Raw genomic sequence first — 27,574 nt, 5'->3', positions numbered from 1 at the left:
CATTTGTAGTAGATGCTGTTGATGACCCACCCAGATCCCTTTTACAGGGCTGGTGCACCCATAGCCCAGCTGCTGTAGGTGTTGGCTGCTAACAACTAACACCTCCACCTTATTTGGAGGAGTGCCCAAGGCTGAGAGGCACCTAGCCACCCACCCCTCCAGCCCCTACTGCAGGTAGTAATGACTGCCTGAAATGGGAACATTAATAGCCCAGTTCTTCACTTCTGGGCAAGACAACCTCTGTGGTCCAATCCATACTGCAGTGTCCCATAGGGTCAGGCTGAGGCTCAACTTCTGAAACCTCTTCTCCTGCTGGATCCTGGGTTTTTTTGGTTTTTGTTTTTTAACTTCATTACAGATTTCTCCTAAAAGAACGCTCTCATTTGCCCAAGAATCCCTGTCTCAGCTGTCACTATGAAGGAATGGATCTAAGACACCATTTTACAGATGAGAAAACTTGAGACAAAGAGGGATGAAGTGATTTGCCTAAGGTCAAACAGAAAATGAGAAAGCTGAAATTTGAACCCAGATAGTCTGGCTCCCCCACCTGTACCTTTTCCCACTACACAGTAATGGCTACTTCGCCAACCTCTCCCTGGCCACTCATCCCTTCCAGTCAAGTGACTTCCTGCCTCAGGGCCTTTGTGTTTCCCATTTTCTCTACTTACAATGTGTTTCCGCTATCTCATTGTGCTTACTTCCTCACTTATGTCAAAATATTTCAAATATTACCTCCTCAAAGAGAAATTTCTTGACCCCAACCTAACAGAGCAACACTATTCCCAACTCTGCTTTCGTTTTATTTATAGCATTTAATACCTGAAATGATGTTATACACGTATTTGTATGTTTGCTGTCACTCACACTAAAGTGAAAATTCTCCAAGGGCAGGAATGTTGTCTGGCTTATTTACTGTTATATCTTCAATGCTTGGTGACATAACTGGCACAGCAGGAGCTCAGTAACTATTTGTTGTGAAGGAGTGGAGGACTGAGTTCTCTTTTCTCAGAACTCTTACAGCGCTTTGTAGAAAATTTGCATGTTCTTAACCTAGAATTGTAGTTTTTTTAATGCTTATTTCTTCTGCAAGCTTGTACTCTCTTAAAGGACAGAAATCGCATTTTATTAATTTGAGGGTACATAGGAGGCATTCAAATAATGGCACTACTTCTAAAACTCCAAATATCAACTGCAGCTGTCTTTCCACATAGGGATTGGACTAATATCAGGATTTCATATGAATTACGGTATGATCCAGAGTATGAAAATAATATATCACATTTAATTTATAAAGCATTCCTGTGCATGTTCTAAGAAATTACAGTAAATATAATTAGGTACTTATCATTTCACCTTTATTTTTAAAACAGTGCCATTTTCAAAATATAAAAAATAGACCTAATTTTCAAAGAACCATTTAAATATGGCTTTGAAAACCACAATGTTTTATTTACAACAGATAGATGGTAGTGCAATAGTATTTATAAATGTTTATGATAAATAAAAATATTGGTATTATTCTGGCATCCCTTTAAGGCAGGCTTTTGCATTTATAGATATTTACAATGACTCATAAAACTGATAACAGCCATTAATGTAATTTGTATTTAAACCTGAATTTGAATAACGAAAGTAGATTAGTCATTTATTTGGGATCTGGTTTCATATCTGAAAACAGAAGTAGGAAGTTAAAGTTTGTCATTTCCATACAGTTTGTCAACAAACACATCCCAGCCATTCCAGTATCTGCATAAAGTGATCTACTATTTGCAACTCCAGTAAGTGACTTATTGTCAAGCATGCTAAATAAGGGCTGACACAGCTAAACCCTAATTCAGATTTTATAAATTTAAAAGACACTAGGTAACCATGCCAAATAATAATAATAATAATAATAATAATAATAATAATAACAACAATAAGATCCAGGACTACATTTTAAATTATGGAAGAGCCTCTGGAAATAAAATTAGTGATGGAATGATAACAGATGTCAGATACTTCTCAAATTAAAAGAAGTACATAATTTCTCAAATTTCTCTAGTTAGTGCATTCCAATTGAATTAAAATCAAAGCACACTTACAGTGGATTTTTTTCTCACCCAAATTTCTCAATTCTAAAATGGTCTGGATTTGGGCAACATCTTTTCCAGCAAATCCTTAAAGTTTGACTTACCCTTGAAACAGTGATGATATTCTTTAAAGAAACCATTTTCTTGCTATTGCACAGAGGTCAATTTTAAAAACAATCCAGGTAAATGAATTCAGAAAAAGAAGTACATTTATCTAATTCAATTAGCAAATACTGCAAATCAGCTTCTACTTGAACAATGGAGGAATCTGTGAAACTCTCCAGTTGATGCCAGTTTTACTGTTGTGTTCAGGCAGAGGTAGCCAAGTCCCGTATGTATGGAGAAGGCAAAAAGCAGAAAAACATTAAGACTTAGCAGTTCTCTGACTTTTAATGATTACAGATCGCTGTTGATTATGAGCCAAGTTGCTGTGTAGTATTCTTCTGAGCTTTACATTTCAAACGCAAAGCATGTTGCTGCCTTGGGCAGATATATTGGAATTATCTTCTTTTAGCTTACTTTTTCTTTTCTCTAAGGTCAAGTAAAAAATGTGAGACATTTTCATATACCACAAAGGTAATACAGCAGGCTGGAGTCACTCTAATCAAATTGGGGGCAATTCCTTTGTAAAATCCACCGATGCCTTCTTTCCTTTAGAGGGAAAAATAGATAGGTGCTTAATTTCCTCACAGCTATCCTGAAGATACACACATTTAACTGGCATAGGGCGTGGAGCCAGCAGTCAAAGCTCACTGTGATTTAAGTCCATGGTTTCAATGTCCTTGAGGAATGTAGTTTTTGAGCCACTTTGTAGGGGTTTCTATTCCTTTTGTGGGCTGACTGAGGAAGAGAGGGCAGGGACACCTCAAAACTGAACTGAAAAGGGCTTCAATGGTAACCATCTCTCAAATGCCCTGTGTGAACATACAGGTTCTAATCTAACGATCAGTCAGTACTGATGTAAGCATTAAAGTGATGATAATGATGTAAGCATTAAAAATTTCATATAAATGTTAGAAAACACTAAAAATTGCATACAGTAAAATAAACTTGTATTTTCTTAATGCCTAGAATAGGAATATAGCCTTGGAACTTGTCGCTTAGGTTCTTGATATTTACTAAATTGAACTAAATTTAACATTCTAAATATTCTGCTCTGACCTTTTAGAATTAAAGATAATTCTAAAGATGGGGGTGTCTACCTATAAAAGTTTAACTATTCCCATGCTGAAGAACAAGCATTTCTTCCATACATGGAGACTAGTGCAGTAAGTCCTCATTTTGTATTATCAGTAGGTTCTGTGACTTTAAGTGAAACAACATAAAAGAAACCAATTTTTTACCATAGGCTAATTGATATAAATAAGAGTTGAGTTCCTACAGCATCTAATCAACTTTAAAAGGATATGATGTTATGCGAGGACCTGCTGTATTTGCAAAAGTTATGGTGCCAGTGGCAGGTGTGGGGCCTTCTTAATTGTATTAAACGAGGTTCTTTCTGACTTTCAAGGCAAAATATTTTATAACACCTAAATTTTGTTTCATTAATTCGTCAAAACACTTTCAGATCTCATTTGATTTTTATAACCATGTTAACTAATTTTACAAATGTAGAAACCAAGCCTTAGAGAGATTAAGTCCACGCAGTAAATGGGAAATGGGAAAGCAGGGGCCACCAGCCATGTTTTCAGCATAGCACACTGGTCTTTGCTATAAAACTAACGTCAACCGGATAGTTTAAGGTTTGCAAGGTATGTCCTAAGAACCATTTTGATGTACCACATGCTCTCACCTCCATGTCTTTGTGATTACATCCACCACACCCTCGTAAGACATGTGTTGATCCTGCAGACGAGCTCTCACAACTTGATATGGATACGTTGCTGCTACAGCAAATATTTTGGACAGTGCTGCAACAGATATATATTCTACAGTGCTCTGAAATGACCACATAAAACATGTTTTTCTTCAGACACGATTTCTTTAAAAATATGGATGTATAAATTATATAGGAAAGCAAACATTAAAATGGATCTGTAAGTGAAAAAGACTATTTCCCCTCTTAACACAAGCTCTGAGCAATTAAGGGGTTCTATTTTTAACATCTGTATATTATTAACCTATAAAATATTTAGCTATAAACTAAATTAGTGGCAGAGTGGGTACTCATCATCATACTACTACTACTAAAGTAAACATGACAAAATTTCCATCTATTATATGCCCATAAAAGTAAATGATACATTTTTTTCAAGAATCATCTTACCAATTGGGCTTCAGGTAATCTATCGATATGCTGGTTGTATTTCAACTTCAATAATTCATATGCCATAAACTGAAGGGCACCATGTGATGTTCCAAACAGCCCAGGAACAAATCCCTAAAAAGGAACAGTTAAAAGAAAAAGCTAAACTAAGCAAATTCCCAAGGGACCACAGCTTCCAGGGAGGGGAGTAAGGAATGGGTGAGCCCAATGTGTGAGTTAGTGAAATGGTCACTCAACAAAGTTTTAGACAGTCCTTCTCACACCCACCACCACTGTCACGATGATCCATTTTATGGTAATGGGGACAAACAGCTTAAAGTACAATTCTAATACTGTAAACTAGATGTCAAGTTTTCATTAAATTGTTTTTTGCCTAAGTTTGGCTTCTTTTTAGGACTGACTACAGGTCATTCAGAACAATAAAGCCAAGGGAATTATAATTCAGTTATTAAAAATGTATTGATAATAGTTCATTACCTTATATAATCCACGCACACCTTCGTACTTATATATTTTCACAAGTGTATCAAACATTCCTTTATATTGCCGCTGTGGTGAGTTAACAACACCATTGTACTGTAACATAAGGCGAGTTTTTGCTACCCATAATGGGTTTGTGATGCAGAGTGTCATGGCTCCTAAAAACAGATTTAAATAAGATTACTCAGCATATAGGTACTTTCTCAATTATGACAATCCAAATTAAGAACAGTCCCTTTATATAAAGAATGGGGTTGCTCAGGGGTGTACCTCAGTGAGATGTGGTTTCTGAGGCACAGTCTTAGGGCTAAAAGGTAGACATAGTTTTTGTGATCACAAAAAGTTCCTCAGGTGGTTAGTGAGAGGTAAATGAAAAGGGACATGAAAATGTGAACCACTTTCCCTCTGAGGTGTGAGGGCAGCAAAGATGTCCTGGCTCCTAAACAATGTGACCTGGTGTAGAGGACAGATGGCAGTCCTGGGACGCAGACTCTGACACGAGATACACACACTTAGGAGTAGGACACGGTAGTACCCAGAGGGCTTGAAGATTAGGTGAAAAGGACCAGGAACCCAGCACCTCAATAATCTGTGTATATGTACACATATATCCACCCCAACTTTACCACGATCTTGCCCAAATCCATTCACAGTAGCTACAACACCTCAAAAATTAAAGAACTACGCAATGTAATAATGTAATAATTCATGTTCTACATTCTTTACAGAAAGTAACAATTTTGTAAAAAAATCATCTGGTTAAGATTCTCATTTGCTGAGTTTTCTAGTCCTTTATTCAACAAATATTTATTGAGTCCTGTGTGATTCTGGTCTCTGTTAGCAGCTAGGTATTCAAAAATGAATACCCTGCCTTAAAAGACAATCAATAAACATCAAGAAACTAAAGTATGCAAAGTATCAAAGTAGGAGTTTTAAAGACTTTGGGGGTCTTACTTTGTTTTCTCCTTCTGAATATTATATACACATGAAGCAATTAAACAAGGCCACTAAATTGTATAATTTGAAAACGGAAATTATATTTTCATTGAAGAAACACTATACTGAATCATCTTAAACTATTAGAGATTTACAACTTTTCTAATTTTACTACCCTGTGATAAGTAAAGTTCTTGTAATCTATCTGGAGTAATCAATAAGAATACTTGCTTTCTAAGAAATTTCATGTGACCACTGATTAGTATAGATAGATAAACTCTGGTATTCAAAGGAAAAAAAGCAAATGAAACAAAAAACAAAAGTGAAAATCAATTTGGAAACTGATGTTTTATATTTCACACAGTGTCTTACCAGCTTCAGCAGCTGAGACAAGGTATTCTGTTGCCTCTAACCGTTGAGCTCTTCCTTCTGTCTTATATGATTTGATAGCATTGTAACTAAAAAAAAAATAAATATGAGCAGTTTAATAAATATTTGAATAGGTGTCATAAAGCAGTAAGTCTGTTTTAAAGTGTTTATTTTGCAATAGTGGCCCAAAAGTAGAAGTCAAGGCATATGCAGCATAAAATGAGACTTTTTTCAAGAATGGATTTGCTGGAATGGTTTACTGTAAGACTATACCCCCCCCCCCACCCCAAATATATAGGGGTAGCAATACATATGTAAAATATTTTAATGACACACTCATTAATCTACAAAAACAACAGCCAGGGAAAACTGGGAGGTGGGAGGGTATAGTGGTGGTGCAGGGACCGGGCAGACAAGGAAAGAATCCCCAAAAGACACCTGACAAACATGTACTGAACACCTATATTCAGGTCCTATGGTTGGCGAGACTGATAGAAAGATAAACACTCAATGGATCCTTCCTAACAGAGGACTACAGGCAGCACACAAATAATAATAAAAGACAACACAAACAGTATAAGAGATTCAGAAACTATGACTGAGATCACAGAAGGCTCTGTAATAGGAAGTGGCATTGGCTGGGTATGGAGAGACAAGTAGTTTTGACAGGGAAACACATGAGCATGAGCAAAATTTATAATAAGGGTGGATGGGAAGACAGGGAACACTGAGCGACCCTTGAGTGGCAGACTGCCATTTGGGCTTTATTTGGCAGAAAGTAGAGAGCCACTAAAATGTTCCTGAGCAGGGGAGTCAAATCAGCCTAACTCCAATTTCCACTTTTCTCTTGAAAAAAGACTTCAGCTAAATAAATCTTTGCAGGTTCTACCAATACCATTCTAACATGAAACAAGTATACTGTTTTATTACAAAAATTTTCAACACATAAACATTCTATGGCTGATCCTTAGAAACTCTCTTTGGAGAACCTACGCAAGTCCAAAATTCATAATAGCACAAGTTAAATACATATAGTTTCACCCTTCTAAGTATGTCATAGAACCAAAAATGAGAAAAATATTTAAACAATAATACTAAGGCTGAATTTTATTTTGCTTTCACTTAAAAAATATTTTAAGATTCATTCGGATACTGCTATAAAATTATGAGATAAAGTAAAATATATGACACAAAAGAAAAAAAAGGCAAATACACAAGGTATTGATGTTTTCCTAAAAATGCCTTCTTTAAAACAAAGAAAAGCTACCCTCCAACCTCAACTCATGGATTCAGTTTCAAATATCAGAGTCATGCTCAAGGCAGCCCAGGCTCCTCTACTGGGGTGCCCCACAGTCTTGTACACTCAACAAGTTGAACTGCCTGCCACAGGCGCTTTCTGTGGCTTCTTCAGTAAGCATGCAATTGGTGAGCATGCAGTTGTTTCAAATGGCGATGATATCTGACAGGTCAAGGATAAAGGAAAAGAACTAGCTAGGGAGATGATGAAACAGGTCAAATAAGAGATAATGAGGAACATGCCTCAAACTCTTTCAGCCATGCACTGGCTTTTGCTTTCTGTTCCAGTAGGAATTTTCCTGTTGTACATGTTCTTATAAGGACCCCAAGATCTGTCCTCTTCTGCTTGTCCAACTTCATTATGAATCAAACATATTTTGGTAAGCCATTTCCCTGAATTCATCTCACAAAAATGGTTTCTCAGGAGTGTTTCTCCATTTCACCTCTTTGCCTTTTTCCTACTAAAACCTTTCTTTCAGACCAAATGCCTCTGATAATAGCTAACAGAAAATGAAAATGATAAGCTATTTTGCTTTTTCTAATCTTTCCAACTCAGAGAAACTACTTAAATGACACATCTTGCGTCATTAACTGATATGTAAAAAATTACTAAAATAATAATTCCTTTTATTTAATTCTGTAAAATCTCCCAGATCTACTCACAAGAAAAAGTAGAGTCCCCAGGATAATCCTGCACCCCACACATTTGGGGTTACTCCTTGGTAAAGTCCCCGTAGTCCATCAAGTTTCCAAATGGTAGTCAAGCAATGCAAGATTCCTTTATATTTCGGTCTGAATTCCATTCCATCACTCACTGTAGTAAAGGACACACAAAGTGAGATGAGAGCAAAGTTTTAGTTCTGAATCACAAATATGACACAATCAATCATGTAAAGGAAATAAGTTCAGAAGAAAAACCTTTTTAGGTGGAAAAAATTATTTTCCAGAATGATTTAATATTTCAAAAATAAATACATTCATTAATTTATTCAAGTTTTTATTGAGGACATACTAAGCATTCAAATAATATTGTGAAGTGTTAGATTAGCTCTTAAAATAATCCAAAAGCCTCTTAATAAGTTTCAACACAAGTTTGTTTTTGTTATAGAGATCTAAGATTAAGGATTCAAAGATTAAAATATTACTCAAAAAATAAACTAGCCAGGAGCCTTAATTCTATCAAGAGTACTGTCAAGACCTGAGTATTGGCAGGAAAGAAAACAGGTAGGAAAGGGATAAATTTTTTCTGTAAATTCTTTTTCTACCCTCCCCACCAACACACAAAAACATACACCAAAATTAAAATAGAAAGTAGAAAAAATATCCTTCCCATTCATTGTTTTCTCACGCTCAAAAGTTCTAAATTAATAAAATACAGGATAAAGGAAACACTAAGTTATATTATATACATATACAGTTTATGTTTCTTAAATAAGGGGAATTCAAATCTGTTTTGGAAGCTTAAGAGAAAATACTTGATTACATAACTTTAAGCTTCTATTTCGTGAAAGATTCCATAAATAAGAGATTAAGAAAAAATATTTGTAGTACAGAGTTAATATATATAATACACAAGAAATATCTGCAAATCAATTAGAAAATGCACAAACAGCTCCTAAGAAAAATGGTCAAATTATATGAACTATCAATTTACAGAAAAATACAAATAGCCAAGATGCATTGAAAAGATATTCAACCTCACTGATAAAATCTTATTTTTTGGAAGTGTATTTAATAACAAAAGAGGAATGTTCAGAATATACTCTTGAGTGTGAGGAAAAAGCGTACAAAACTATATATAATTTAATTCTGTTGCTATTTGAAAAAATGATAGTGTCGTGAAGTAGGGTGATGGCAGTGTGAAGTGAGAGATGTGGACAGGTCCAGGAAAGATTTATGACAGAATCAAAAGGACTCTTTAATTGATAGGTAAGAGAGTGTGAAGGGAGGAGGGTTCCCCTAGTTGATAGGTGAATTGTTTTTCTTTCTTTTTTTTTTTTTGCTATTAAAAGGTCTCTAGAGAATATTCTGTACAACAATTTGCACAAATTTTATATCCTTAGAATTAAGCATTAGAAGGGGAATTAACATGGGTTGAAGGGTAAAAATTTAAGGTTACAAATACATACTAAAATAGCCCCCCAGAAAGTTTATACAAATTATATAGTCCACTAGCCATATACAGTATGGCCAGCCAGTTCACTGTTCTATTGCCACTATTTTACTGTGTTTAATGGGGCCTGGCAAAGAAGAATCACTATGTATCATTTCCGGTAAAGGGAGGTAAGTCAATTTCTTTCAATTATTCACCTGCCAACCTGACATCATGAAATGAGAGTAAAGAACATGGGGTTTTGTCAGAAAACCTGGATTTGGTATCTAATTTCCCTAATTGGCTACTTAATATTTCTGACCTTCAAAATCCTAATTCATAAATGGGGATAAATATCACCTACCTTACACATGGTTGTCAGGTTTATATAATACAAGTTTAAAAGCAACTAGCAGAGTAACTGGCTCTCAAGAAATGTTTTGCTGTGTACTTCACAATCTTTCTGATGCTTCCCTTGGATTTGATGTCTCTTATTCTCCTGTATAAATTTCTAAGTACCTTTTCATCTTCCTTTCAATAATAAGCTCACAACACAATTTCTCTCTTGAGGTAAAAAAAGAAACAAACCTCAAAAAAACCATCATTGCTTGTCATAGATATGAAGCAATGATTTCTTTGTTTTGAGAAGTTACTTAATCCTAGGAGTAGAGTATTAAGTATTTCAGTAACAGCCAACAATATTCTATAGCCTACACTTCCTAATACTACATAACCTTATCATATAGTTAGGATGAAATCTTTAATTTGGAAAAATATTCTTTTGTACACAGGTAACTGTTTTATTAAAAAATAAATAAATAAATAAAAATAAGAGTGCCAGCCCTGTGGCTCAGGTGGTTGGAGCGCCGTGTTCCTAATGCCTAGGTCGCCGGTTCGATTCCCACATGGGCCAGTGAGCTGCACCCTCTGCAGTTAAGATTGTGAACAATGGCTCTGCCTGGAGCTGGGCTGCCAGTGAGCAGCGGGGGCTCAGTGTGCTGACAGGAGCAGCTGGCAGCCAGCGAGAGCTGCTGTGAGCGGCTAACCGGCGACCAACTGCCTCAGCCGGGGGAGCCAAGGCTCATAGTACCAGCGTGGGCCAGGGAGCTGTGTCCTACACAACTAGACTGAGAAACAACGGCTTCAACAGGAGTAGGGAGACAGGCGGAAGAAGGGGGGAAAAACTATTTATTGACTCATTATTGCTAGACAAAAGGGAAATATGAACGTAAGTAGGGCACAAACCCTTACCCTGAGGAAGATTGAATTTTCAAGGCAAAACAGACAAGCAATCACATTACGAAGTTATGAGCACTGTGGTAAATGTATGAAGTGCTATAGGAAAACATGAAAAATGCCGTGTACAGAAGGAACGGGGGAGGTTCAGAGGGTGACAGGGCAAGTGAGAGAGAAGATGCTAGGGCGAAGCCTTGAAGAATGATTAGAAACTAGTGTTCAGGGGAAAGGAAGGATTCTCTCTGCACAAGTAAACAGCTGGTACAAATGCATGGACACATCACAGCACCTGGCACCGTTTGGGGGAACACTGGGGATCTGGTGTAGCTGAAGTGTACAGCTGGTGGAGGGAAGTGATGGGAGCAAGTTAGGCTAGAAAGAAGGGCAAGGGCCTGTTATGGACTGAATTGTGTCCAACTCTCTCCGCCCCCCAATTCATATGTTGAAGCCCTAGCCATCGATGTGACTATTTAGAAATAGGACCTTTAAGACGGTACTTGGGATTAAATGAGGTCATAGGATGGGGCCCTAATTCAAAAGGACTGGTGTCCTTATGAAGAGGGAGAAACACCACACCACAAGTAAGTATGTGCGCGCGCACACACACACATACACACCCCCCCCAAAAAGGTCATGGGAGGACACAGTGAGAAAGCAGTAGCTGTAAATCAAGGAGAGAGGAATCACCAGAAACTAAGTCCTAGCTTCTTAATCTTGGACTTCCAGCCCCCCAAACTGTGAGAAAATAAATTTCTGTTGTTTAAGCCACCCTGTCTGTGGTATTTTTAGCCCTAATGGACTAATACAGGCCTAATTGCAAAGATTCTTGAAAATCACACAAGCAGGTCTGGCTATGATCTCAAAGTCCAGTTTCTCAAATTTCGGTCCAAGTGTGCCTAAGATAGTCAAACACGTATGTGTTTTAGAAAGGAAACCCTGAAGCCCCGGGAGAATTAATTTGAAGGTAAACAATCAGGAAGCAAGAAAATAAGTTAATAAATCATTGCAAAGTTATTTAGATAAAGAGAATCTGAACTAGGGCCTCCTTGAACTTGAATTAAAATTGCTATATAAATAAAATGCAGTGAATATTTTTAGCCTAAATGGCCCCATAATTTTCTTAAGAACATTTGACACTAAAGAATTAGCATGTGCATCTAACTACTTGCTACATAACTGTTACAATGAAGAGTACTAAAAGATGCCAATAGACATAAGTAAAGATAGAAGTTTTGTGTGCAGGAGGGAGCGAAGACAGGGGACACTAATTTTAAATTCACTTTTGAGAAAAGACAAAATAGAGACTTAAAAAATTACCACCTAACACCAATCACCACCCTAACACAACTTTTTTCATTTGTTTGATATTAGTTTTACCTCTCCTATCCTGTCCTGAAGAGTTGTCTTGCTTAATAAAACCAATCCTCTCTACCTATAAATACTCTATGTCAGTGTTTTTAAACCTGCAGATGGGGTCAAGAAATTGAGCATATCGCTAGTATCCTTAAAAAATCAAAACAGGCTGGAATAGAAAACAATGTGACATCACAAGTAGAAGGATAAGTATTGTTACATGAAACTTATTTCAGTAAGTACGTGTGTGTGCACACATACTGGATAGCAAAGGTAAAATCTATTTCCTACTGAGGAAACAAATGCACCGGCTAGTCTCAGTCACCAAGGAGCTTCCATGGCTGTCCCTGGGCTACAGTTTCTACATCTCTAGTCCTGCTCTCATTCCCAACATCCACAACTGGCTTCCATTTTTACATGGCATAAAAGATACATCAATTTAGCAGCTTCTTAAACTTTCTGGAATCATTTTTTTCCCCCACCATTAGCATTTTACCCTTTAGCTATACCAAACTACCCACTTAAGTTTTAAACTAACAGCATATGCTATGGAATCAGACTTAATAGGTTTGAATCCTAATTCCAACACTTACCTGTGACCCTGAGAAAGTTACTTGATTACTCTGTACCAGTTTTCTCATCCATAAAATGAGAAAAATAACAGAACCTAACTCTAAAAATTACAAAGGGTTACATATAAATCCCTTAAAATCATGCCTGGCACATAGCAATTATTCAGTAAGTATTAGTTTATTTATGCTTCTGGCTCTTGCAATACTATACCACAACTCAACTGTATGCTATTCTTGTTACTGGACTCTGCATTTTGGTTCCTTAATTTATGGATTATTAGACTTATAGGTTATTTTATAAAATTACTATTTTTATACCTCATTTACATTCTTGTTCGTTGGGGGCTCTCTCATCATTTTTGATGTATCTAAAATTACAGTCCACCCTCCGCATCTGCAGATTCAACCAACCACGATAAAAAATATCAAAAATATTCGAGAAAAAAGTTACACAGTTGCTGATATGTACTACGTAATTAGGCCTGGATGGTTGCATCTGTACTGAACATATACAGACTTTTTTCCTTGTCCTTCTTCCCTAAACAATAGAGTACAACTATTTACATAGCATTTACATAGTATTAGGTATTATACGTAATTTAGAGATGATTTAAAGTATACAGGAGGATGTGCATAGGTTATATGCAAATACTACGCCATTTATTCTAAAGGATTTGAACACCTGAGGATTTTGGTATCCACAGGGGAGATCCTGGAACCAATTCCCCATGGATACCAAGAGATGACTATATATCTTAAAGTTAGAAGAGCCCTCAACAATCACCTCATCCAACCTTTCCACTCACTACAAGAACATCTTCTAAGCCCTGTCATGCAGCTTTAGAACCATTTCCAGTTATCACCAGTTTCATTTCTGAGCACCACTTTGCCAAGCCAAAATCTGCTTCCCTGTAATTTCCACCCAACTTCTTCTGCCCTTTAGATCAACTCACAATAAGGTAACTCCCTTTCCCACACGACAATTCTCTAAATACGTTAGGTTCCACCACCCCCTCCCCAAGCTAACTCGTTCTGCCAGTCATTTCTCACATGAAATGATTTCTAATTTTTCTACCACTCTGGATACCTTTGAGTTAAAATTTGCACCTGATTCACTAAAATAGTCCAGGTTTGCTTTAGCGGTACATTCAAAACTAACACCCCAACACTATTATAATTTCATTATTAGAGCTTAATTTTACTAAAGCATAAAAACTACAGCATTAATGCTGACGGCCAATCAACTATTCTGATTTCAGTTATCCATCTTCCCCACATTTTCTCTTTTCCATCATCACTTCATAGCCACACTGTGGATTCATTATTATAAAGTCCTGCTTCGACTCCTAGAGCTTTAATTTTGTCCTCCCATCGAATCTCAATCACCTTATCAGTCACCTCAACCCTACTGGTTTCCTAATACTCTCCCTGTTTCATCAAGATTACCAATCTTCTCAGGTACCAAGAAATCCCTTTCCTCAGGTACAGTATGCTTACCGCATGCTCTTAAACTTACCAGGCCAACCACACTATTCCTCAATGATTATCTCAACTGCCATTTCTTCTGCTCCTAGACAAAACACTGCAGAAGAGAGACACTAACTCATACAGGGATTCCTAGAGGTAGCAGTATGGTGAGTGGTTAAGTGCCAGAGGGTTCTAGAATTAGACTGCCTGGGTTCAAATCCCAGCTCTATCTTCACAAACTTCTGCTTTGGTCAAGTTAGTCAATTTCTATTATTCTCATCTGTATAATGCAGATAATTCACAGGGTTGTTCAGAGTAGTCAATAAGATAATGTATGTAGGGTACTTAGCTTATTGCCTTGTTCCTAGTAAATGCTCAATTAATGTTACTTGTCATCGTAATTTACTTGTGTGTGCATATAAACTCCATGGAAATTATATGCCTTTGCGCGTTTTCTTCTAAGGATAATACTCCATAATTTTCACTGATTTTTCCTTCATAGAATGGCTTCTTGCTTCCTGCCCAGATGTCAAAATACTAGTCCTTCTTTGGGAAACATTAAGATCTAATGGAACCTTTACAGATACAGATGTGTATCTTATATGGCCATCAGAAATCTACAATATTCTTGATAGTCTACCTCTACTTATATTTTGGTATTTGTATTTATTCCATTTTGTCCTTGGTTTTATGTTGTCTAGACTAATCTTTTATATGACTAAGTCTCAGGCCTACATTTAGACTGTAAGTCCCCTGAGAACAAGAACCTTATTTAGGTGCTTCTGTATCCCATAGAGCACTCTACAAATATTAAAAGAATATGTCAGGTGAATAGAATAGAATAACTTTAACTCTTGAAGATAAGCCACTGCTACAGATCTAATCCTAAAAGCAGAATTTAAGAGAACTAAAACAGAAAAGTTTCCAAATAAAGTTATTGAAGACCTTCTTTGAAACGATCTTTTCCAGAATTTAGTATTAACTTCTACAGTACTCTGTTAATTTCAACATACTTAAGGCACTTAATAAACCTAAATAAAAAAAAATAAAAAAAGAAATACTATTTGAATTCTAACTATGATTCCTTCGCAGAGAGAATTCTATCCCAAACCTGCTGGGGATTATGTCTTACCCCCAAGCACTTGCACTGTCCTCTCAGCCAAGCTGCCAAACACGTGGCTACGCTCAAAGTACCTTAAACAGTGAATGTCCTGCACGTGTTGAGGGCTAAGCCAAGTCAGGCCTTAAGCCCCACATTCTATACCAGTGAGAATTTTTCTACCCATGCTTCCCATCCCTTAGTCTTGGGGAACCGGGACGATAGCAACCAGACCCCTCCCCTTTCTCAAATCTAGTTGCAAGTGAGCCCGGACAGAGCATCTTCAACGCTCGCCTCTTAGCAAGGAAGGAGGGGGAAACCAAGGTCTCCTTTTGCGTCCTTTGCACCCAATTCCGGGTGACAGAGAGTAGAAGGAGCCCAGGGTCTGAGCGGGCACTTACCAGCAAAGCGGATCTTCACGAGGTCCAGCGGGTGCAGCGCGAGGTTGGACAGGACCCCGCCGCTCACACCCGCCACCAGGTTCTCGTACCGTACGTGGCGGAATACCGTGCTCCACGCCGAAGACGCGGGCGCCGACTGGCCCGGGCTCGTCATTGGTTCGGGGCCCGCTGACACCACCGCGCCTGGGGCCGCCGAGGTGGAACGAGATGCAGGGGTCGCCACCGGTGTGACAGACGCTGCCTTGAAGCAGGAACCCTTGGGCTCTAGCCCACTTCCGGGACCGGTGCGTGGTCTCGGACACAAGAAGCCAGGAGACCCGGGCGCGGAGGGGGCATGTCAGGAGGGCAGCCGCACGTCACGCCGGCGGAGCCCCAAGGGGGTGGTGCGACCGCCCCCGCCGAGTCCCCGCCCAGCCTCGCCCACAGCTGCTGCTGGCTGGGGCTGAAGGACGTAGACTGGAGCGCAGAACCGCCCCCGGCCAACCTTTGTCAGCAAAACTAAGGAGCGCCGCGGAGTCCAGCTGAGGCAGCGATTTTCCACTCCGTGAAAGTCACATGACAGGAAGTGGCCTAGAAGAAGCGGAAGTAGAATTAGCCGGAGGCGGTGGCGGTAACCACACCTGGAGGGAAAGGCTTGTGGAGTCCGGGAGAACTGACCGCCAAGATGAAGGTGAAGATGCTGAGCCGGAACCCGGACAGCTATGTCCGCGAAACCAAGTTGGACTTACAGAGAGGTGAGACACGGTGGTAGGGAGCGCGCCCGCCTTGGGTCTGCGGTCGGCTTTTGCCTCGTAAAGGTGGCGGCGAGATGCGCTGTAGTCGCGTTCTTTCCCTGTTCTCTTTCTCTAAGGCAAACTTTGTACAGATCAGGCCGTTACGAGACTGAGTAGGAGACAACTTCTCTTCAAGTCCTTTTTCTAAGAACTTTCTCTAGCGGTAAGTGGGAAACTTAGCTAAGTGGAGAATGCTTGCGTCCCCACTACCCCCCCCCCCCGCCAGCTGCTGCTCTCAGGTTTTTCTCAGGTTACTGTTGTAAAGTGGAACTTGAATGAACCAAACTCGTAAATTGAAGCATTTAACTGTTAAAACAGTCTTCTTTAAATCTCCCTGTTGCTCTAACTTCTGGTCACTTTCCTACTGAAAGTTATATACTGCTGGTAATGGGAAGAGACAAAGGTGAAACTTAAACCCATCAGTTTTCTCTTAACAACTCTTGGAATTGGGAATGGTTAAAATGAAATGAATGAATTTTGTTTATCCGTACTGGTCTATTCCCCCATTAACGTGCTGACTGCTTATGCATTATAGCTCATGATACCTAAATCACAAGTGACCAAACATATGAGAACAGACTATTCTAATGAAGAGAATAAGAAGTTCAAGCGCCTTAAGGCAGGAATGAACTAAAGGCAGAAAAAAAAGGGCCGTGTAATCAGTGTTTGAGTAAGGGATAAGTGATAGAAAATGAGGCTAGAACAATGTTTCACTATTTTGACTGAGTCGTAGAAGTTATCTGTCTATACATATGAGCTTTGCTAAGAAGTAAGTATGGACTCAACTCAGAAAATGTTTACGGGTTAAGTAACAAGACAGTTATATTTCTAAAATGCAAATTAGGTTCTGCAGTTTAGACTTGGACTTGACAGCAACTTTTTTCCTTGAACCTGGTCCCATCTTCCTCTCTAGTTTCACCAGTCACTACTTTTCCCGCAAGTAGCTTATATTCACCCTTGCCAGTCTGAGTGCATTTCAGGCATTCTCTTTTCAGGCATCCTGTGGCACACACCCTTACCCAATTTCTCTCCTTCATGTGGGAAGCTCTCTCTGAACAGCAATCCTTCCATACTTAGGTCTGTGGATCCTTCATCTACCCCCCATTTAAGTGCCCTTGTTAAATAATATCAGAGTGTTTATCAGTTTGGCTTGTGATTATTTTGATTGTCAGTCCTTCTCGTCAGACTGAGCTTGGAGAGAGGGGAAGAATTGTACCTGTTTCTATATCCACTGTGTTTAGACACCTGGCCCGTAGTAGTTGCTTTATAAATGTCTTAATGTGGGCATGAGTGAATGACTGGCTGGTCATAGACTGTCAATGTTAGGAGGTTATTAATCATCTGATCTTGTTAAAGGTCTTATCTGCGCTAACATCTTCCTGTTTCTTTATACTTTCTGATGAAAGTATTAATAACAAAATGGAAAAATAGTATAAGTATTGGATCTGTAAAACATACAGTAAGGAAAACATTTATTATTTTCCTTTATTCTTTCATTCTTTTTTAAACGTTTTTTTAATTAGTTTCAGGTGCACAAAACAATGTAATAGTTAGACATTTATCATTTATATCCCTCACACAGTGACAGCCCCCCTTCCCCCATCCACTACCCCTCTGACATTGCACAGAGTCATTACATTTCCACTGTCTCTATTCCTAATGCTGTACTCCGCTTCTTGTAAGTGTGTGTGTGTGTGTGTGTGTGTGTGTGTGTGTGTGTGTATATATATATATAAAATTGTAGTTGACATTCATTATTGTTCAGCTTCAGCTTCAGGTGTGCAGTGCAGTGATCAGGCATCTACATCATCCCTAAGGTGGTCTCCCTAATGAGACAAGTGTCCATCGGATACCCTACAGAATCTTTACAACATTATTGATTACATTCCCCAAATTGTATCCCTGTGGCAATCTTGTGGTTACCGACTGTGCTTTCTAATCCCCTCACCTTCCCCCTTATCCCCACCCCGCCTCCCATCTAGTAACTCTGTTTTTCCTCTATGTCTGTGAGACTGTTTCTGATTAGTTCATTCATTTATTCTCTTTTTTAGATTCCACATATAAGTGAGATCATATGGTATTTGTCTTTCTCTGTCTGACTTATTTCATTTAACATAATGTTCGCTAGGTCCACCCATGTTGTTGCAAATGGTAAGATTTCATTCTTCTTTATGGCTATTCTTTCATTCCTGTTTACCTGTTATTTCCTTGTAAATTTTGTGCAGTATTCAAATACGTATTGAGTATTGATTAATAGACCTGGTGTGAGCATCAGAGAATCTGTATTTTTAAAACTCCTTTGGTTATTCTGATACAGTTGGTTAACATACAAATGTTTGAGAACAATTTACATAAATTTATGCCATGAGTCTGTTAGCTATGATATCCTTAGTGTTTGTGGCATATGGCAAGTGCCCCATATGTATTTATTGCATGTTTATTGTTGAATAAATGTATAAATTTGGAGGTGGGAATGATCACGATGATTTGAAAAACTTTATAGACATGAGATTTAAGCTGAGTATTTTTAAAGGCTACTTAAGGTTTAGGATGAAAGTTGGAGTACATTCATAGTGGGAGAAATGACTTCTGTAAGCACACAAGAGTGGGAAGGAAAGAGCAAGGCAGTTTTAGGTGACAGTGAATAAACCAGTTTGGCTGGAGCTGAGTTTCAAAAAGCGCTTGAAGCTCAAATAGATTGGGTGGGACCACATTGTGGAAATTAATTCCACTGGTCAGTGGTCTGTAAAATGGAGGTATTGGGCTATGCATTGTGGAGTGGGGAAAAAATAGGACTTCAGTTTATAGTTCTTAAAAAAAATTAATCTTTACATAATACTTGCATTAATACTGACATCCTCATTTCAGCTAAATGTTAGTCACATGCTGTATGCGGTACTTCCGGTATCCCAAGGAAAGACTGGAAGGTTGACAAAGGTCTGCTTGCTTCCACCTTTGGAATGTTACAGTATATTACAGTTTACGTTTATTGGGAGATTATATTTAATCTTTAAGTAACGAAGTCTTTATAATAACTTGTAAAGTGTTGGGGGAACCATGAAAATCTTTTCCTGCAGAGGTTCCTTGGTGATATCATAGCAAAGTTCTTAAAAGAATTGTGGAACATAGTGATGAATTAAGCATTTTTTAAAAATTTGCTGAACCTTTGTGTGGCTGTGAACGGTAGGTAGGAGTTTTTATTTTAAAAGAAATACATAACCTGCTACTTCAAGGTCCATTTTAATGATGAATGGTACGGAAGTGATTGCTTTTCAAAAAATCTTGAGCTATGGAAGACCATTTTGAAAATGTATATTTAGAACTGCTTCCATCATTTAAAAATTTTTGTCCTGAAAAATGATGAAAGTGTCCGCTATAAAAATTTGGTTTTGACTGCATGAAAATATTGGTAAACGTAATGATCTACCTTGTTGAATCTTTTTAACTGTTAAAATTATGAACATGCCAAATAGTTGTAAGAACAGCTATTGACATCAGAGTAAATGGAAATTTTCTAGGTAAATTTCAGAAATAACCTTTGCAGAACTGGTGGATGGGACTGCAAAATTAAATACCAGGGGTGCCAAAAGAATGTATACACATTTTAAGAGATGTTATCTATGCTCAAGCGGTAGTTCGCCATAATCAGAAGTTTCTGGATGCTGATGGTAACCACTTTGAGCATCTCTTGTAATTGCAGAAGTCAAACGTGACTTGTAGTCATCTTTTGTTATCAGTATATATTGAGTATTATAATTAGTAATCAGTATATATTGAGTATGTATAATTTTAATACAGTTATTTCCTTTCTCAAAATGGGTACATTTTTTGGCACCCTCTTTACTAAATCAACATAGCCAACGATGGATGTCTTTTCTTTGGATCTGCTTGTCTTTGTGAAGTGAAGGCAGTCCTCCCTTTGCACAGTACCAGCCCCGTATTGACTGAACCAGCCCCACTCTGACGTGTTCATAGTGACTGAAGACACATCTGTTAGCACAAAACTGCAAAAGGAGGAATTGTTCTGGTATGTCTGTGTTCTCAGTAACACAGTACCAGGCAATAGCTAGTTCTGCCTGTATCTTTCTCAACTATGGTAGCAGTTAAAACCAAACATTGAAATACATTAAGTTAAAACCTTTGAATCACTCTATCATAGTGTTAAATTGAAATTTGTTTTTAAAACAAGCCTCTTTAATTACATGCTCAATAAATATGGTTTATATATGTGGAGGGGGGAACTTTGCTCAAAAACTGTTGCTAATGGGGCACATCAAGAGTTTGAAGACTGCCACTGCAGGGAGCCTTGGCGGGTTTCTGAGCGCAGGAGTAACATGTGAAAAGCTGGGTATTAGGATGATGGTGTAAAGTGCCACCAAATCGGGTGGGGATGATACGTATTACAGTAGTCCAAGTATAAAGTAATAAGGGCCAAAACTAAGTTACTACAGGTGGGGAAAGAAAGGGAAGAAGGAATAAGTATTCCAAAGAGAGAATCTAAGTAGGACTTTAGGTTTTGGCAGTTGGTAATGTGGAAGATGTAATACATAAGAATGAGCTTGATTAAATGTTATGTATAGTGCCATTAATAGTCAGAAAGAAGAGACTGCAGGGTGAAGTTATGAGAAGATGCATTTACTTTTATAGACACTGAGGGTTTTTTAGACATGTAGACTTAGAATTATTTCCTAAGCATGATTATTAACTGAGACAACAAGTTTGGCAGCATAGCATAATAGTTAAGAGCATGGATTCTGAAGTCAGACAGCCTTGGTTTGAATCCTGGCTCCATCACTTCATAGGCAAGTTACTGTTCTGTGCCTCAGTTTCCCCATCTATAAAGTGGGACTAGTAATAGAACCTAACACATAGGGTGCTGTGGAGGTTAAATGAGTTAATATATGACAGCATAACTAAAGACACTCAGGGAAGAAGACTTCCAGGACTGCTTCAGAAAGTGGCAAGAATGATGGGACAAGTGTGTTCGAAGTGACGGGAAGTATTTTGAGGGGGGTTAATGGCAATGTGTCTTTTACTGTAATAATTTTTTTAAATTTAAACATTCACCATATTTTTTTATCACACCCCATAAGGTATTTGGAACAGTGTCTGGTAATGGTAAACTATGTGGTTTTTTTTTTTTTAAGTAAGTAAACAAATGTGGGAAATGCTCAATAAATAGTAGCTCTAATCATAATCACAACAGTGTATGCCTGTTACTACAGTGATTAGCACTAGGGATTAGTAATATTCCCTGCCCCACGAGGAGCTTAGAGTTCAGTCAGGCAAACATTTATCATGCACTTGTTTTGTACCAGGCACTGGGTAGGCTTAAGGAGTACAAGTGAAGAGTATAGTTGGGGTGGGGGGGCGAATATATATATTTCACAGGCAGCGTTTCCAATATATATATATATTGGAAACGCTGCCTGTGAAAGCTTAGCACCCAGTTGAAGAGTGTAGTAGGACATATAAAATGAAAAGCTATGTGCGTATGTGTATATATATATATGTGTATATGTAGGGTCTAATTATTTTGCAAAATATATGCTTTCTATGGTTTTATGGTAATTTTGGACGTTTCTGGACAAAAGGTCTCCTACTTTTGTATTCTTCACAGTACTAGGCATAGGTGTCCCTAGCAGTGGCTTATTGAATAACAAATGGAATGATTAGGTGAGGAAGACCACAGGAAATATTAAAAGTGAATTATTTTATTAAGAAGAGTCATTCTTATTTCAGTTCCAAGAAACTATGATCCTACCTTACATCCTTTTGAGGTCCCACGAGAATACGTAAGAGCTTTAAATGCTACCAAACTGGAACGGGTATTTGCAAAACCATTCCTTGCTTCCCTCGATGGTCACCGAGATGGAGTCAATTGCTTGGCAAAGCATCCAAAGAGCCTGGCTACTGTCCTTTCTGGGGCATGTGATGGAGAGGTAAGTGTCATCTCTAAATGTTGATATTTTAAACTGAAAATAGTAATATTACAAATGTGCTTTAGTTTTGAGTTTCTATGGGTTTTAATTGGTTTAATTTCATGTTTCTATGTCTTGTTTAATTCTCAAGTCTAAATTTTGTTTGAATTAGTAATTTCAGTAGTTTCTTACCTAAACCTAAGAAATTAAAAATGTAGTAGCTTAAGACTTAATTTGACAGTAAATAATAAAGCATGTTTGCAGTAAAGATATTTCAGTGTGAGTTTTATTAATAACAGGATGCTATTAATAATTCAACACTTAATTATTTCCCACTCTGGCAAAGAAGGAAAGCTTTGAAACACTTTAAACTACAATGGACAGAGTATTTAACAGATTGAATATTCTGCTTGTTGGTATATTTATCCATATGCATTGCATTATTTTAATCCAGATGATTTTGTTTTTAGCTGTCTGGTAGAGTGATTCATACATAGCCTTTTCAGTGTTGAATTTATTTTTCTTGGAATGCAGTACGCCTGTGCCTGAATGTTTTATATTTACAATTCACTGGCATTTCCTGGTATGCTTTATCATAGGTTAGAATTTGGAACTTGACTAAACGAAACTGTATCCGTACAATACAAGCACATGAAGGTTTTGTACGTGGAATATGTGCTCGCTTTTGTGGGTCTTCTTTTTTTACTGTAAGTATCATGCAATTAAGTTACTAACTCTTTTCAACATGTATAAGATTAATCTAATTGAATATTTCCCAGGTTCATTTATTTGTTCCAAGGCCCTTTTGGAATTTCACAATGCAAAATATCTTCCTAAAACCTTAAAAAGTCCTAGTTGTCTTTATGTAATCCATCCTTCCCCTTACTTTTTGATTTTTTAATAAATAATTACTTAACATAATTTTGAATTAGTATCCTATAGAAACTGAAAAAAGGGTTAAGCATTGTAAGACTAGAAAGGTAGTTTAGTTTATTCTGGAGGATTTTCAGTGCTAGGGATGAGTAAGTTGTACTGTGTAGTACGTCACAGAAGAATGTGTGTACGGGCAGGGGGTAAGATATATAACATAAAATTTACCATTCTGACCATTTTTAAGTGTACATTTCAGTGGTAATAAGTACATTCATATCATTGTGTAACTATCACCACTATCCATTTCCAGAAAATTTTCATTTTCCCACATTGAAACTCTGTGCCCCAATGAACAATAATTCCCATCTGCCTTGCTCCCAGCTCTTGGAAACCACTGTCCTACTTTCTATATATTTGACTCTTCTAGGTATCTCTTATTAGCAGAATCATATAATATTTGCCCTTTGGTGTCTGACCTATTTCACTTAGCATGGCCTTAAGTTTCATCCATGTGGTAGCATGTGTCAGAATTTCTTTCCTTTTTAAGGCTGAATAATCCATTTTATGTATATTCCACATTTTGTTTATCCATTGACCCATCAATGTACATTTGGGTTGTTTCACCTTTTGGCTTTTATGAATAATGCTGCCAAGAACATTCGTGTGCAAATGTCTGTTCGAGTTCATTGAAAGTTCTTTTAATGGGAATGACAGAACCTAAGCTGTGCTTTGAGATGATTAATTTGACAGCAGTAAGCAATAATAAGAGTGAATGCTGGGGAGTGAAAACAGTGGAAAGTAGTTGTTAGGTTTGGAAACATTTTGGAGGTTTGACAGGCTTGGCAACTGAGGGATGCCTCGGAAGCTGGTGGTTATTGTTACTGAAATGGGGAAACCAAGGGTGTGAAAAACTTTATAGGGCAGTGCGAATGTGAAGGCTATGGTGTGATGAGCAAGACTGCCAATGGGCTATGTTAAGTGAAGATGTCTGCCAGACTTACAGATGCAGGACTAGAGCCCAAGAGGGAAGTCAGAGCTAAACTTAGCAGCATCACTACAGAAATACTGATTGAAGCCATGGTGTGGCATCATTGGGGGGAAATGAGATGGAAAATGTAGAAATCGGAGATGTTAAGGAAATAGCCTTGGGGAATGCCTACCTCTACAAATGGGAAAACTTGGGGAGTAGCTGGAGAACTAGAAGAGCCTGTGAATGAGCTTGATGTCTCAGCAGGAAGGGGTAGTTGGTTTGTGTGGACTACTGCAAGGTCTGATAAGGATGAAGACTGAGAATAATATGTTAGGAATGTAGACCTGCAAAAAATAGAAAGTTAAAGGTCCTGCAATTCTATAATTTCAGTTCTAACACTGATAGCCATTTCATGTATATCTTTTCAAATGTTTCACCCTGTATACACAACAGTTTGTGTATACATACACACTAACCAACTATGTAAATCTTCCTTATTCAGTGGTGATTTTTTAAAGAACACGTTGAGTAGTGTGCTAGGTGCAAAACCCAGATTGCAAGGAAATAATGAAAAGAAGAGATGACTTCTGGGAAACCTGAGAGCTACCTTTAAATATATGAAAGATTGTCATGTGAAAGAAGAAATGGACTTATTTGTTGTTCCATATAGGAGCATTGGGAATAGGTGTTAATGTTAAAAGATTTGGTTTTGGTGTGAGGAAAAACTTACTTGCTGTCAAAAACAAAAATAGGCTACATTGCAAAAGCATTTAGTAGCTTTTCACTATAGAGGGGTGCAGACAAGTTTCATGATTCTGGATACGTATGTTGTAGAAGGAATCAGGTGGGAAGTTAGAGCGGACTGCAACTAATCTTCCAGTTAGCTATTTTTGATATATTGATTAGTTTAATTTCCCAGCCAGGGGATTTATTGTATACATATATTTTTAATACTTAAAATGAGTAAAGGCTGGAAATGTTTCATATTCATTATTCTTTTCTCCCTTCAAATATTTTTAAGTAATGTTTGCTTGGCTAGAGATGAGACACATGTGAAAACTTCCTGGCATAATTTCAGCACTTAATGTTTCAAAAAATGTTTAATACACAGAGTTGGAGAACCTTTATTACCTAAATTTCATAGTATCTACAGTGTCCCAGTTTGTGGTACCAACTTATTCAGCTTACTCAGCCTAGGGATGAGATATTCTAGCCCGCCACATATTCTCGTTTGGCTCCTCATTTCTTCAAGATGTTGCTGAACTGTCTCGATTGATGGTCTGCTACTGACCTGTACTCAATAGACTTGTACAGAGCAGTTTAGACATTTACGAGGAAGTTTGGTCTTGAGCTTGCAGACACCATTTATCAAAAGCTTGAAGAAACAGTTTTCAGGGAGAGTGTTCTCAATGACAGTTTTCCTGGCTTCCATAAATACTAAAATATTTCATTGGGCCAAGCCAGATGAGCCAGCATCTCGGTACCTAGATAACATTTTACTGCCTGCCAATAGAATTGGGTTTGCAGAATTGAGTTTTGGTATGATGCCAGTATCTTAGATTCAGAGTTGTTAATAAAATACAGCCCTATTAAATACTTTTTGTCTATTATAAGGATGGTAAGGATTCTGTTTATCCGTGTCCTCAACAAAAGAAATTTCTGTCAGACCTTTGTACCAAAACCTCTCTCCTACTGTGTTTCCCCGAAAATAAGACCTAGCCGGACCATCAGCTCTAATGCGTCTTTTGAAGCAAAAATTAATATAAGACCCGGTATTATATTGTACTGTATTATAGTGTATTTTGTATTGTATTGTATTATATTTTGCATTGTATTGTATTGTGTTATATTAAATTATAGTAAAATAAGACTGGATCTTATATTAATTTTTGCTCCAAAAGATGCATTAAAGCTGATTGTCTGGCTAGGTCTTATTTTCGGGGAAACACGGTAACCACTTATCTATTCTAATGTCATGAGTGCTGTGAATTGTTTTTTGGGAAGGGTTTCCTTTTTTGAATTTGTTGCAAGAAAAGAGCTAAATTCATATTTTTCCAATAGACATACATATATTTGTTAATATTTTTATTTGAAAAGTAGATATAGATTGTGTATGATGTGGAAATGTGAAAAAAAAACACCAGAAAGTTAATGTACCCTATGCTAATTTTAGTTAAAACTAGCAGTTTGGTATATATACGATTTTTGTTCATCACCACATATATTATTTTGTGTTTCTAACCCAGACCAGGTTATATTATGCATTGTTTTGCAGCTTATTTCACCTAATATCTTGAACATACCTGCCAAATACCCAAGTCTAAATTACCATGGTTTGTTGCCTTGCCTTGATTGGAGCTGAGGTGCCAACACTTCTACCTACCATTGCCTCTTCACCAACTGTATAACTGTTATCACAGTGAAAAGGCAAATGATGTCTTTACTAACATTTTGAAAATAGTTTTGACCTCATGGACTTCTGAAAAAATTCTCACGGTCCTTCAGAGGTCTATAGTTCACAGTTTGAAAACCACCAACTTAATAGTTTCTAGAATTTTGTATCAGGTAAAGAAGGACTTCATTCATGTCAAGTTCATAAAAATGTCTTCTCTCTAGTATTTTTATGTTTTTTATTTCATTTTCCACATTTAAAGTTAGCTGAAATTTTATGTTTATGTCAGGCATCAGATTGGATCAAGTTTTTAAATGATAACCTGATTACAATATCGTTTTGTTGCAATCCATTTTTCTCCCTAATTTGAAATGCTGTCCTTATTGCTATATGCATTTTTTGCCGTTACTTATGACTTCACTGTTTTCCACTCTTATTCTTTTTTTGCTCTACTCATACTATTTTATTTTTAATTTTCTGTACTATATATATTTGTCACAAATCTATAACAAGGTGAGATATAAATGCATCAATAATTAAGATACTGGAAGGATGTGGTATGTGTTATTAAAAGTGGGGATGTTTACAATTTGATGTATATGTTGGCACGTTTATAGTTTATAAATGTTCATTATCATCATCATCATAAATATTTCTAGGTTGGTGATGACAAAACTGTGAAGCAATGGAAAATGGATGGACCAGGTTTTGGAGAAGAGGAAGAACCATTGCATACAATATTAGGAAAGGTACAAAAAGAAATCGACTCATGCTTTGTCTATTAAAATTTTTCTCTGTTACTTAAAATTATTTCATAATTTTAATTTCCAAAAGATGTAAATAAGAAAGCAAAGACTTTAGGCCATAGTAATTGACCTATTTTAATTTTAAGCACTATTTGATGCAATTAAGGTCCTCTGCAGTTAAAGAATTTGATTTCTGTTTTTAGCTAGAGGATGTAATGAAACATTTCCCTGGAGGGAAATCTATAAGGTAAAAGGTCAGA

The 27,574-nt window shown here is 37.4% G+C and overlaps 2 protein-coding genes across 2 annotated transcripts in view; one reads left to right on the top strand and one right to left on the bottom strand.

Annotated features, from left to right (window-relative positions):
• Positions 1-1,333: 1,333 nt before the first annotated feature.
• Positions 1,334-16,036, bottom strand: SLC25A32 (solute carrier family 25 member 32). Its single transcript, XM_019750635.3, has 7 exons — positions 15,640-16,036; positions 8,083-8,233; positions 6,127-6,212; positions 4,816-4,976; positions 4,339-4,452; positions 3,865-4,010; positions 1,334-2,723 (listed from the first exon to the last, which is right to left on the bottom strand). The coding sequence occupies exons 1-7, from the start codon at positions 15,791-15,793 to the stop codon at positions 2,588-2,590; spliced, it is 948 nt and encodes a 315-aa protein (XP_019606194.1). The 5' UTR covers positions 15,794-16,036; the 3' UTR covers positions 1,334-2,587.
• Positions 16,037-16,215: 179 nt separating this feature from the next.
• The window catches only part of DCAF13 (DDB1 and CUL4 associated factor 13), a 29,938-nt gene continuing 18,579 nt past the window's right edge, over positions 16,216-27,574 (top strand). Inside the window, exons 1-4 of the mRNA XM_019750634.3 lie at positions 16,216-16,373; positions 22,155-22,354; positions 22,933-23,040; positions 27,228-27,317. Coding sequence (XP_019606193.2) covers positions 16,304-16,373; positions 22,155-22,354; positions 22,933-23,040; positions 27,228-27,317 — 468 coding nt within the window. The 5' untranslated portion in view covers positions 16,216-16,303. The remainder of the gene's footprint in view (positions 16,374-22,154; positions 22,355-22,932; positions 23,041-27,227; positions 27,318-27,574) is intronic.

The sequence above is a fragment of the Rhinolophus sinicus genome, chromosome 6 (genome assembly GCF_057876585.1).
Source record: "Rhinolophus sinicus isolate RSI-liver-muscle chromosome 6, RSI-T2T, whole genome shotgun sequence".
Classification (NCBI taxonomy): Eukaryota; Metazoa; Chordata; class Mammalia; order Chiroptera; family Rhinolophidae; genus Rhinolophus; species Rhinolophus sinicus.
Note: the sequence above shows the minus strand (reverse complement) of the source record. Positions and strands in the feature narration are given on the sequence as shown.

Bases quoted from the DNA above. Each gene is read 5' to 3' on its own strand.
- SLC25A32 (XM_019750635.3), bottom strand. From the start codon at position 15,793: ATGACGAGCCCGGGCCAGTCGGCGCCCGCGTCTTCGGCGTGGAGCACG. The intron at 4,453-4,815 runs GTAATGAACTAT...GTTCCTTTTTAG, and splicing joins GTGTGCGTGGATTATATAAG to GGATTTGTTCCTGGGCTGTT. The intron at 2,724-3,864 runs GTGAGAGCATGT...TTCCCTCTAAAG, and splicing joins GTAATCACAAAGACATGGAG to GAAAGAAGGCATCGGTGGAT.